Here is an 11,951-nt window from a genome sequence, read left to right as displayed (position 1 = left end):
CAGCGCAACAGGGAGAATTAGGTGGTCAGGAAGGCTTACTGTTCCTGCAGATGTGGAACTCATAAGCCGTCGCGTGACGTATTGCCCCATTACTCAGGATACGGCTGCTTTGCTATCACTGTATTTTTATTGTTTTGATTGTGGGTTTTCCCCCAGCCTCTGCTCACGTGGGAACAGCTCTGGCTCCGGCTTTCCTCCGCCTCAGGCAAGCCCTGGTCCTTAATCTGACAAATCCCAGCTAAGCATTCAGTCTTTCCCACTGACTCCCTGAAGCCCAACCCAGTTCCTGCCCAGGATCCCACGAAAGCTCCCACGGTGGGGAGGGGTCCCCAGAACGTCCTTAAAGGTGGGACCATGGCTACCTCACCTCTAGTTCTGGAATAAAAGATCTTTATTGCAATCACTTGGATATTTATTATAAACTCCTACTCTTACATGTGATTACACTAAGTAAAAACACATTTACAAACATAGCTTGTTAGTCTTGTGACAGAGAGTATTCACAAGGCCCTCACGAATGTAAAGGAAAACAAAAAATATTAAAGGCCTTTTAGGTTCAGTTGCCTGTCTTCCTACAATTCGCCTTCCTTGCTCTACCCATCCCCTCAGGATGGCCTTCCCGGCCACTGTGACCGAGGCCCACCGCCCTCCCGCCCACCAGGACTCACGCCGCCTCCCAGCGCCCCCTCTCCTCCCATCACTGAGCCTGCCCTGTCCACGGCGCACGCTCTCCTCCCATCACTGCGCCTGCCCTGTCCACGGCGCACGCTCTCCTCCCATCACTGCGCCCGCCCTGTCCACGGCCCATGCTCTCCTCCCATCACTGAGCCTGCCCTGTCCACGGCGCACGCTCTCCTCCCATCACTGCGCCCGCCCTGTCCACGGCACACGCTCTCCTCCCATCACCGCGCCTGCCCTGTCCACGGCCCATGCTCTCCTCCCATCACCGCGCCCGCCCTGTCCACGGCGCACGCTCTCCTCCCATCACTGCGCCCGCCCTGTCCACGGCGCACGCTCTCCTCCCACTGGCAATCACCTCCCAGAAGGCAGGCACCGCTCCTCATCGACCCTGTGCCCCAGAACCTACCTTCACGGCCGGCGTAGTCAGAACTCAGTCCATGGCTCTTAACGAACGAATGAAATTAGAAATCCACTTCACACTTTACTAAGGTCAGATCTGCCCGACAGAGTCTGTGCTTCAGTCCAGGTTGTGGACTGAACGTGAAAACCTGGGCGGGGCCTGGATGAAAAGCGCCCCCAGTGGGAACACCAGGCGGGGTGATCAGGGGCGCCCCCAGCGTCGCAGGCTTGGGGGGATGGAGGGCTGAGAGGGTTGCAGCTGCAGAGCCAAAGGCCAAGGCCTCCGGGGATGCCCATTCCCTGAAACCTTCCACGCTCTCCCACACTGTCCACACGCACACACACACGTGGCATACACACACGCACACACACACATGGCATACACACATGCACACACACGCACACACACACAAGCCCTGACTGACATGGGGCCGCGGCTGCTGCCTCTCAGAACATAAATTCCACAAGACGTGCCCTCACCTGCCCGACACCCACAGTTGCTGCTGGACTCGGGGTGCCAGCCTCACGCCACACGGGAGGGAGGCACGTACTCACCGTCCGAGGTGTGAAGGAGCTTGTGGCTTTTCAGCGTCCCCTTGGACTTGAACTTCTTGCCGCACATGTCACAGAGGTGGGTCTTCTCCGTGCTGTGGCGATTCATGTGCGCCTTGAGGTTGCTCTTGCTGCGCGTCGCGTACTCGCAAAGAGAGCACTTGAAGGGCTTCACGCCTGCCGGGGAGACAGTACATCCATGCCCACACGTGTACGTCTCCGTGTGTGTGTGCCCACCCCACCCTGAACAAAGCAGCGCAGGGCTTGCCCTAAACACACCGCACACTTTCCACGCCCGCTCTTCCCGGCTGCGCCCCCGACTGGGCCGCCCTCCCCTCCTGAGCCTCCAGGCCTCCCCTCGGCACCTCCTCCTCCTCCTCAAGCACATGCCCCGTGTCCCGGCCTCTGTGCCCACGCCCTGCAGCTCTCAGCCCGCTGTGCTGCTCAGGCCACTGCAGGGCGCTGTCCACACATCTCTCCCCACAGGCCCGAGCAGCTCCTCCACCAGATGCTCCTCAAATCCACCTCCAATGCCTTAAACTGAACAAAATTAAACAACCAAGGGCCTTGGTAAAAAACCAATGGGGCCCAGCCGGCGTGGCTCAGGGGCTGAGCATCGACCTATGAACCTGGAGGTCACAGTTGGATTCCCAGTCAGGGCACATGCCCGGGTTGCAGGCTCAATCCCCTGTGGGGAGTGTGCAGGAGGCAGCTGATCAATGATTCTCTCTCATCATTGATGTTTCTCTCTCTCTCCATCCCCCTTCCTCTCTGAAATCAATAAATATATACTAAATATTTGGTACTGCTGTGGCTGAGGCGCACCCTTGTGGGCACCGGAGGTACTGCAGTGACTGAGGCTCATCCTTGTGGGCACCAGAGGTACTGCTGTGGCTGAGGCGCACCCTTGTGGGCACCGGAGGTACTGCAGTGACTGAGGCTCACCCTTGTGGGCACCGGAGGTACTGCTGTGCCTGAGGCAGACCCTTGCTGCCTAGAGCAGGGCATCCTGCGATGTCTTTAAGGAGAGCTATGAAGACCTGCACATCGCTCACCCCCGCAACTGCAACTAAATACGTAACTGGGCCCTGGTCGAAGGGATGGATGGGCACGCTTCTGAGTGTGCGAGAGGAGTTCTAACGGCAGGAGTCCCGAAGACGTGGCTGCCTCCAGGCTCCTCCCAGTGGAAGCGTGCAGGCGCCACACTCCACGGCGGACACTCACCTTCGTGAGCCCAAATGTGCCGCTGCAGGTCGGAGCCGTTCTTCATGAAGTAGAAGTCACAGTACGGGCACTTCATGGCCCTCTTGCCGATCAGCCCCTTCAGCTGAACCCTCCGGCCCAGCACCTCGGAGATGGTGCTCATGGAGACCTCTGCAAGAAAGGCGGGCGGTCATCGCCGCAGCCGGGACCCTCGTGGGGCACCTGAGCCCACGGGTCAGGCCCACAGCACAGAGGAGGCCGACGGGGGCGTGCCTCGGGGGTCACAAGAGGAGCTTTGCCTAAACCGTTACCCCAGAACCTAATCAGGTCTCAAATCCAAATATGCACGTGCATGACCTCGGATAAAGGCGGAATGTGACACTGTCCAGGAAACGTGACCGGTTCCCCCAATGAAACCATGTCATGGGGGAACAGGCAGCGGGGGCGGGTGTCCTGTGAGACACGACACTTCAGTGACATGCGCCTGAAGCAGAAGGCGTGGGTCTTGCGTCAAACAAGCCGACCGTAAAGGACAACCACCTGTGTCACTGGGGGAACGGGGAGGGGCCCGACACGCGGTGGGACAGGGATGCGTGTGACCCCGCTTGTTTCAATGCTGGCCCAGCGGTGATGTTGACAGGATCCTCATTAGAGACGCCTTGAAAGCTCTGTTTGTGGGGAAATGACATGCTGTCTGGGATACACTTTCAAAGAATGTTCCAGGGAAAAACAAAGCGTGGGGGGCTGACACAGGAAACAAGTGTGACAACTGAGGACTCAGCTGTGGGTACCTGGGAGCCCTCCCTGAGAGGACCAGGGGCTGCGGGAACAGTGTGTGCGCATGTGATGGGAGCACGCGGGGGGGCAGGGGGGGGCGCTGGCCCACACCTGGGCCACCAAGCCTCCCCCAGAGGGGCTTTGAGAGGAATCTAGAAACAGGAACTGTCTGGCGGGTGCGGGTCAGTGGCAACTGAGCATCAACCAGTGAACCAGGAGGTCGCTGTTCAGTTCCCAGTCAGGGCTCAATCCCCAGTAGGGGGCGTGCAGGAGGCAGCCAATAGATGTTTCTCTCTCATCAATGTTTCTCTCTCTATCCCTCTCCTTTCCTCTCTCTCTAAAATAAATAAAAGCATATTTTTAAAAAATAAAAAGTAAACAGGAGTTAATCGGACAGAATGGAGATGAATCCCAGGTGGTGAGGACAGAGTGACAGATATGAAGGCCCAGGCCTCACCTTCCCGCATCTGAGTGGCGTGGAACTGACCAAAGGTGACGGTCACTCCAGCTCACGGAGGCACCTGGGCCTGGGAGGAAGCCCACACCTCACAGGCCACCACGCTGGGCAGGCCTGGCTCCGGGGTGGCATCTTCTCAGGGGCACCCGAGGGGACCCACGTCAAGGCATTCGAAGTTCATGTTGGAGAGGGGGAGGGGCTCATGTGACCCCGGGGAGATAAGAGGATAAATGAGGCAAATAATGATATAAGCTCCCGGCTCTAGACAGAGAGGACGGTCTCCCTCCGGGTCACGCCTCTCGTCCTCCCTCTTTGCTCCCTGTGGTGCAGCCGACGGGTATCGCTGTTCTGAAATGAGTGTGAGCATTTTCATATCGATCTCCCCCTCCAAGCTGCACAGCCTTACCCGGGTGGTTCGTCTTGATGTGCGACTTTATCAACCGATCTTCTGAAAAAGACTTCTCACACACAGGACAAGAATAACTCCTTTTGTCCTTAACAGAAAGAGAGCGCAATCAATTGACGGTCTGGTTTCACCCGCCTCTGTGGAAAGGTCGCCGCCCCCACCGCCGCCGCCACCACCATGAAAGCTAGATGCGCAGTGCCCCTGTCCGGGGACGCGCGTGCAGCCTGCACCTGCCCCTCGAGGCCTGCACCTGCCCCACATCTGCCCGCACAGCTGGCCAGCCAGGGTCAGAGGGAGGGCTGGGCGCAGTGAGAGGTGGCAGTCCTGCAGAGGTGGCCAGGCTGCAGGGCAGGGCTGGGCCTCGCGTCTCCACACAGGCCAGCACACACCGCGTCCCCAGCGCTCAGGGCACGGCGTGCACGGGGGTCAGAGAACAGAGTGTAGGAGACTCTCCGTGGACGGCATTGTTGTGCTCATGTTACAGATTAAGAAACTGAGGCCATGTCGGAGCCGAGTGTGCGGGTGCCCAGCTGGGCTCCTCCGGCCCAGAGCCGAGTCCTGCCCAGGCTGCAGGGAGGCCCTCACCAGGCCCGACCACCGCCTCACCAGCTAACCCTAAAGAAAACCAAAGGCATTACCAGAAGAGAAGACAACAGGCCAGGATCGCCATGAACACAGATGCAAACCTCCACAGAACGTGAGCACATCAAGCCCAACGGTGCATGAAGGAACCTTACACCGCGACCAAGTGGGGCTCGTCCAGGGTAGGTTGGGCGTGTGGGGGAGGGGCACACGGGGAATCTGTACGTTCTGCTCAATTTTGAACCTAAAACTGCTCTAAACAGTAAAGTGTGTCCAAAAAGCACATCCAGTGCCCAGCACAGTGAGTGCTGGATGAGTGTGACCGACGCTGCTGGGTGGGCGTGGCTGTGTTCCCGCAGCTCAGCCTCAGAGGACAGACCCTCAGGGCCAGACTGCCTGGTGGACTCGCAGGACACCCCCGGAGGCTGGTGCTCCCCAGAGTACACTTAAGAAAAGGGTACTTTGTATTTAAAAACAAAAACAGCCTTGGCCAGTTTGGCTCAGTGGCTACAGCATCGGCCCGCGAACTGAAGGGCCCCGGGTTCGATTCCGGTCAAGGGCACATACCTTGGTTGCAGGTTCCCCAGCGGCCCTGGTTGGGGTGTGTTCAGGAGGCAGCCAATTGATGTGTCTCTGTCACGTTGACGTTTCTCTCTGTTTCTCCCTCTCCCTTCCACTCTCTCTAAAAAAATCAATGGAAAAATATCCTCAGGTGAGGATTAACAAAAATAAAAATAAAATATAAAAAAATAAAACAAATAACCAAGTCCCTCCGAACAACCAACTGGTGTGGATGCATTTCACACCTCTGGGGTCCAAGCCTGCCCGCCAGGCCCAGGTGTCCGGGGTGTGGGCAGCCAGCGCGAGGCCCAGCCAGCGCCCAGGACTTCTGCCCAGACCGCATCACGCTCCAGGCTTCTGTGTGCTCCCGTCACTGTCCTCCTCTGCCCCACCCTCCCAGGTCACCTCGGCCTCCCGCATGGCACACAGGCGCTCACACAATGTCACCGTGACATCTGAAGGATGCGTGGGCCCGGCACCCACCCGGAGGAGACCCGTCACGCCCACGTCCTCAGAGCTGACGGAGGCTCTCGGAAGCTTTGAAGGAGTTTGCGGTGATCTCCCCTGAGTCCTTGGTATTTGATTTTTTTCCTTTTAATCTCTGATCGTCTGAAAGCAATTTATCTCAGAGCTTATCAGGGCCCCTCATTTCCCGATGCCTTTGAAGGCTGGCGGAAGGACATGGGCGGTGGGAAAGGGTGCACTCTTAGAACTCATTTATTTCTTTTTCAAAACCTCCGCTCCGTACCGGAGATGAAAACCCGGACCGACAAAGCAAAGTTAAAAAGCGCGGTGGTTAAAGCCTTCCTGGCAGAGGCAGCGGATGCGAGCTGCACACCGTGATGGCGGTGACAGAGCCCGGCCCTGGGAGCTGCGTGTTCCCAGGGAAGTGACCTTCAGAGCAACACAAGACTCTGAAAGGAGGGAGGCGGCAGCTGGAGGCCACGGCCATGGCCACAGCCCACGGTGCAGCCCCCGGGCTCACTCTGGGCAAACCTCGCCTGGGTCTACACGCCTGCGCCACCAGATGTGTTAACTGGCCTAAGTACACCTATGAAACATTTGAAATTAACTTAGAAACATAAGGTGGGAGACTGCACTCGAACACTGTCTCAGGGACCGAAGGCCACGGCTACGGTACCACCGCCCTCTGTGGACTCAGCCCTTCGTTCCTTCACCCCGAGGACAAAGGCGTGAGCCACTGAGCCACCCACAAGGAGCAACAACACCTGGAGCCCATCATCACCGAGGGACACGCAGGACGGAGGAGGCAGGACAGGGGACGCTCCCACTGTGAACAGTGAGGAAGGAGCCAGAATCGGGCTCCCTTTGGGATTTCAGCTGAAGGGTCTCCCTTCACCCGCAGCGGCTCTGCTCTGCCAGGCCGCGCCCCTGTGGTTCGGGCCCAGGGCAGCTGCCAGGAAGCTGCTCTGTGCAGGGGACACTCTGGTGGCCCGAGGTCCCCGGTTCTGGGGACACGCGCCCGCGGGCGACAGAGAAACAAACTGGCCTGTGACCAGGTAAGAAAGGTCCACCCTCCCGTCGCCCGGGAAAGGAACAGCTGTGTCCCATCATTCAAGGTCGGGAACATTTCCCTCCACTTGGAGGAAGGAAACCACCGCAGACGGACCGCTACTCCCAGAGGGACAGGTGGCAGCTCCCTTTCCTTCCTCTGCTTTGCTGGCACCGATCGTTGGTAAGATTTTTTAAATTAGTTCACCTTTATAGCCAAATAAACGGTGCACTGACAGGTCAGTGACTGACAAACATGTCACTTCGCCACCCCGCACACACAGGTACACATACTGACACATAAACGTACGGAAACACAGGTCTCAAAAATAACACTTACCTGGGTGTGGGCGGGTAATGCGGTAATTTCTGTTTTGTTCGATCCCCTTTCCTTTAAGGTGGAGTAGCCGAGGTCCACCGAACGCGGTGAGCGGCACCGTAAGGGATCGGGAATGGACCGTGACTCGGGCCCGAACACACGCCGACCTCGTTATTCTACACGTTTCCTAACTTAGTCCTCACCACCCCGAGAATAGGACAGGGGCGTCATGTCCATTTCACAGATGAGAAAAGTGAGGCTCCAGGAAGCTAAGCAGTCACCCTAGATCCCAAACGTGGACGCGGGGTCTGCCTCCAGCCTGCCAGAACCCCAAGCCCCTCTCGCTGTACAAACAGCGTCTTCTCTCAAGACTCCCTTCCCCATGTTTGCACAGGGGTCCAGACATGTCCCCGACCAAGACCCTGACCAGGCCCCACATCTCCTGATTCCAGTACAGCCCTGACTGTACGTCACACTGTCTAGTTCAGCGGTTCTCAACCTGTGGGTTGCGACCCCTTTGGCGGTCGAACGACCCTTTCACAGGGGTCGCCTAAGACCATCCTGCATATCAGATATTTACATTACGATTCATAACAGTAGCCACATTACAGTTATGAAGTAGCAACGAAAATAATTTTATGGTTGGGTCACAACATGAGGAACTGTATTTAAAGGGCCAGAAGGTTGAGAACCACTGGTCTAGTTGCTAACGGAGGGAGAGGTGCCAGGAAGCAACCGTGTTAAGTGGGTGCACACCTTCCAACCCCTCGGTGGACCCTGGGCTGAGAAACGGCTGAGTCCCCGGGAACGAAACCCAGCACCCTGAGCCCTGCCACAACGGGAACAGACCGGGTCCAGGTCCACTGGATGGAGGCTCCTTTTCAATGTCCTCACTTTGCACGGCATGGGAATCGGTGTTGAAACAGGCGAGGCCTGCATCACAGGGGAGGGTCCAGTGGGCTTTCAACACCCCTGGCCTCAGACCCGAGGGTCACAGTGAGAACCAAGCCCCAGGCTGACGCGAGGACTCGCCCCCCTCAGGACAGCACCCTCTCCCCACCCACCCAGCCCCACCCTGGCATTGTCTGCACCCCACTTTCCATCGAGAAGCTCACCCATGCACCTCGGAGGATGGGGGGCAGCACAGTCACTCCACCTCCGAGTGCCCATACCGAGAGGGGCCCCTTGGGCGGAGATCCATAACCACAGAAAGTGGACAAGAGAAGCTTCTTAAATGCCAGTTATCAAGAAAAACGAAAGCCCATGAGTTGGGGCTGAAGGGCTGAGAGCAGGTCCCTGACACCCCGTTGCCTGTGACCCCTGGGATGTGGCCGGGAGGCAATTCCCCCATCCAGGGGCCAGAACATAGCTGGGGGGACCCCGAGTCCCTCCGACACAGGCACTGGGCATGGAAAAACAGGCCCGGACTGTGAATCTCTCCTCCAGCTTCCTCCTCTCATCAGGCCCAAGTCCGTGTTTGAAAACCCAGAGCACCACGTTCCGAAATGAACGATGGAACAGTAGGAACAGGGTGACAGCCACCTGCCTGTGATGCGCTCCACGCCGGGCTGTGCGGGCAGCTGCCTGTCCTTCCTCACTCCGCCCTCCCTGAGGATGGGTCAGCTGAGGCCCGGTCCTGTGATTCGTCCTGAGGCTGAGCGGGGCGGCAGTCTGGGTCCTGGGATGAACGGCGACACCCCACGCTCCCTGAGAATCCTGTTCAGTGTCGGCCTCCCTCCCTCCTGGCTTCACAGGCATTTCTGGCAAAGTCACAATAACGCCTCCTGACACCTGGTTCCCGGGCCCAGGGAACCTGGGAGCCACACCAACCTGTCAGCCATTCGGGAAGGAAGCAGGACCGAGTAGCAGGCAGAACCAGGGGACAGGCAGCCGCTGACACACAGCCAGCCAGCACTGAGTGAGTTCCTCAGCTCGAGCATTCCATTCTCACCTCCCATTGACTCCAGGGATCTATATACACGCACAAACACGCGTGTGCATGTGTGTACCTGTGTGTGCTGTTGTTAGTTGTGTTTCATGGATGTGTACATGTGTGTATTAGACTTATCGAGGGATCATGTCATAAATTATATAAATGTCTAACCACTATGCTGTATATTTGAAACTAGTATAATATCGAATGTCAACTGGAAGTGAAAAAAGTCATTTAAAAAAACACGTGTGTACGTATACATGTGTATATGTGTGTGTGCGTATATATACCTGTGTATGTGCGTACGTAAGACAGATATGTACTTTCTAATACAGATTTCATACAGAGGGCCGCGCAGGAAGGACAAGTGACACCCAAGGTCACACAGCCTGTGCAGTGCTGGAGACAGGATTCGAATCCAGGTTCCTAACCCCAGAGGGCATGCTCTCGCCCACCCACAAAACCTGGGCAACCCTGACGTCACCCTAATGACAACATGCCACAGTGTTTGGTGCCAGGAAACGGTGGCATGACATCCAGTCTCCAAAGCCTCGCTTTGTGCCGCCTGAGGCATAGGAAGGATGCCATGGAAACGAGCCCCACCAGGGCCCGCCGTGTCCCCAACACCCGTCTCAAATCACTCCCAACTGTCATCCCAACTAGATGAGTCGCAAAAATAAATAGTCATGTGCTGTTATACAATCTCCCACCAAAGAAGTGAACAAATTTACCATCGTGAATATGAACCACACCTTGAATAAACACATCGCTTTTTTAAAAATAAAATTGCTTGCCCGGCCAGTTTTGCTCAGCGATTGAGCATTGACCCATGAACCAGGAGGTCACAGTTCGATTCCTGGTCAGGCACATGCCTGGGTTACGGCTCAATCCCCAGTAGGGGGCGTGCAGGAAGCAGCCAAACAATGATTCTCTCTCATCATGGATGTTTCTATTTCTCCCTCTCCCTTCCTCTCTGAAATCAGTAAGAAAATATTAAAAAATAAAATGAGATGAAAATAAAATTGCTTCACTGATATTCTCTTGATTTCCTACAAATAACACAACCGTTAGACAACCGTGGTCGTCACGGTTCGCTGTGCTCTGACTATGAACCAATCGCCTCATTATCACTTGGCAGGCGTCATCTAATTGCCTCCTTCAACAACTCCGGTGGCAGCTACGGGGACGACGTTACCCCCGTTAGTATTCTTAACACATCGCTGAGAGAGCTGGCTTCCCTTCTGTTCTGCAGACTCTCTCCAACGCTGAACATTCTGCACAGAAAGCAAGTTTATTCCCTCTCATCTTTTTTTTTTTTTTTTATCCAACTGGAGGCTCTCCTGTGAAGGCTCTGGGAAGGCCAAGAGCCTGCGTGGTGAGAAGGCCTCTTGGTTCAGGGTGGACGCTGACACACTGGATGGACACGAAGCGGGGACACCTCCATTGGCATGAAGGTGAGCAAGCCATGAGCACCCAGGGGAGACGGGCTGCCCCCGGCTTCTACTTACCAGCTCTGTGTGCACTTTAAGGTGGGCCTGCAGCTTATATTTATCTGGAGTCGAGTAGTCACAGCCATCCGTGGGACACTTCAGCAGGATGTTACTGTGTTTCTGAATGACATGGCGTTTAAGGCAGTTTTTGGTGATGGAGGAATAATGACACTGGGAGCAATAATACAGATGTTCCCGGGTGTGGGTGCGGACATGCATGTCAAAGTGCACTTGGTACCAAAAAAGTTTGCCTAAAAAAACATGCTCACGTGAGAACAAGGAAGTTTCTTTTATACTGAACTTGATTCTTTTTCACATTATTACTGCTTAGTAACTACTATATTTTTCTGCGTCTCCTGCTGGTCCGGGTTCCCCTTCACACTTTCCGCCACATTTCTGTCTGGAATTTACTTTTCAGAGGCAAACATTAAAGGTGCTACGTTTCTCGCCTGAGGTCAGAGCCAAGAGAGGAGGACCCTTTAGGTGCCAACCACTGTGATGCACACGCATATATCGAAGGGTCTCTGGACGCCAGGGACTCTGGGGTCCCCGGTCCAGAGCTGGGCCTCCTGCTCCTGCCCTGCCAGCTCTCGGGCGGAGGCCAAGCCTGCTCTGTGTCTGGAAGGTTCTATCGGGGGCTCCCTGCAAAGCGCTGCAGCCTCGTCCGAGCCCTCTCTGCTCCTCTGGACCTCGGCCACACGCAAAGCCCTACGGGACCCACGGCCGTGCCAGCACAAAGCTCTCCTTGGGTAACACCCTGGCAGAGGCGGGCAGGGCCTCTGCGTGCCGCCTGAGCCCACACTTCGCTGTCCCTCACCCTGGCCGCCTCCGCGAAGACCTCACCGCGGGGCCACCATCGCTCTGGAAAGGAGGGTCAGCTCTCGGGAGAGACGTGGGCTCACAGCGAGCACGAGGTGACCCGAGCGAGGTGGAGGGTGGCGGGAGGCCCCCAGCGCCCCGCCGCCTCTCTTACCGCAGTATTCACACTCCAGGTCGCCGTACACCTTCCGGATCCTCTCGCACAGGCCGGGGTCCATCCGCCTCTTGGCCAGGCCGTCCAGGATCCGCAGGAAGGCGTT

At 56.7% G+C, this 11,951-nt stretch overlaps 1 protein-coding gene across 1 annotated transcript in view; it reads right to left on the bottom strand.

Moving 5' to 3' along the window:
- ZFAT (zinc finger and AT hook domain containing) overlaps nt 1-11,951 on the bottom strand; it is a 60,401-nt gene that overhangs the window by 15,794 nt on the left and 32,656 nt on the right. Inside the window, exons 8-12 of the mRNA XM_014533174.1 lie at nt 11,846-11,951; nt 10,891-11,123; nt 4,476-4,563; nt 2,857-3,006; nt 1,636-1,809 (exon numbers count right to left, since the gene is read on the bottom strand). Of these exons, the coding sequence (XP_014388660.1) occupies nt 1,636-1,809; nt 2,857-3,006; nt 4,476-4,563; nt 10,891-11,123; nt 11,846-11,951 (751 nt within the window). The remainder of the gene's footprint in view (nt 1-1,635; nt 1,810-2,856; nt 3,007-4,475; nt 4,564-10,890; nt 11,124-11,845) is intronic.

The sequence above is a fragment of the Myotis brandtii genome, unplaced genomic scaffold, assembly GCF_000412655.1.
Source record: "Myotis brandtii unplaced genomic scaffold, ASM41265v1 scaffold1214, whole genome shotgun sequence".
Classification (NCBI taxonomy): domain Eukaryota; kingdom Metazoa; phylum Chordata; class Mammalia; order Chiroptera; family Vespertilionidae; genus Myotis; species Myotis brandtii.
Note: the sequence above shows the minus strand (reverse complement) of the source record. Positions and strands in the feature narration are given on the sequence as shown.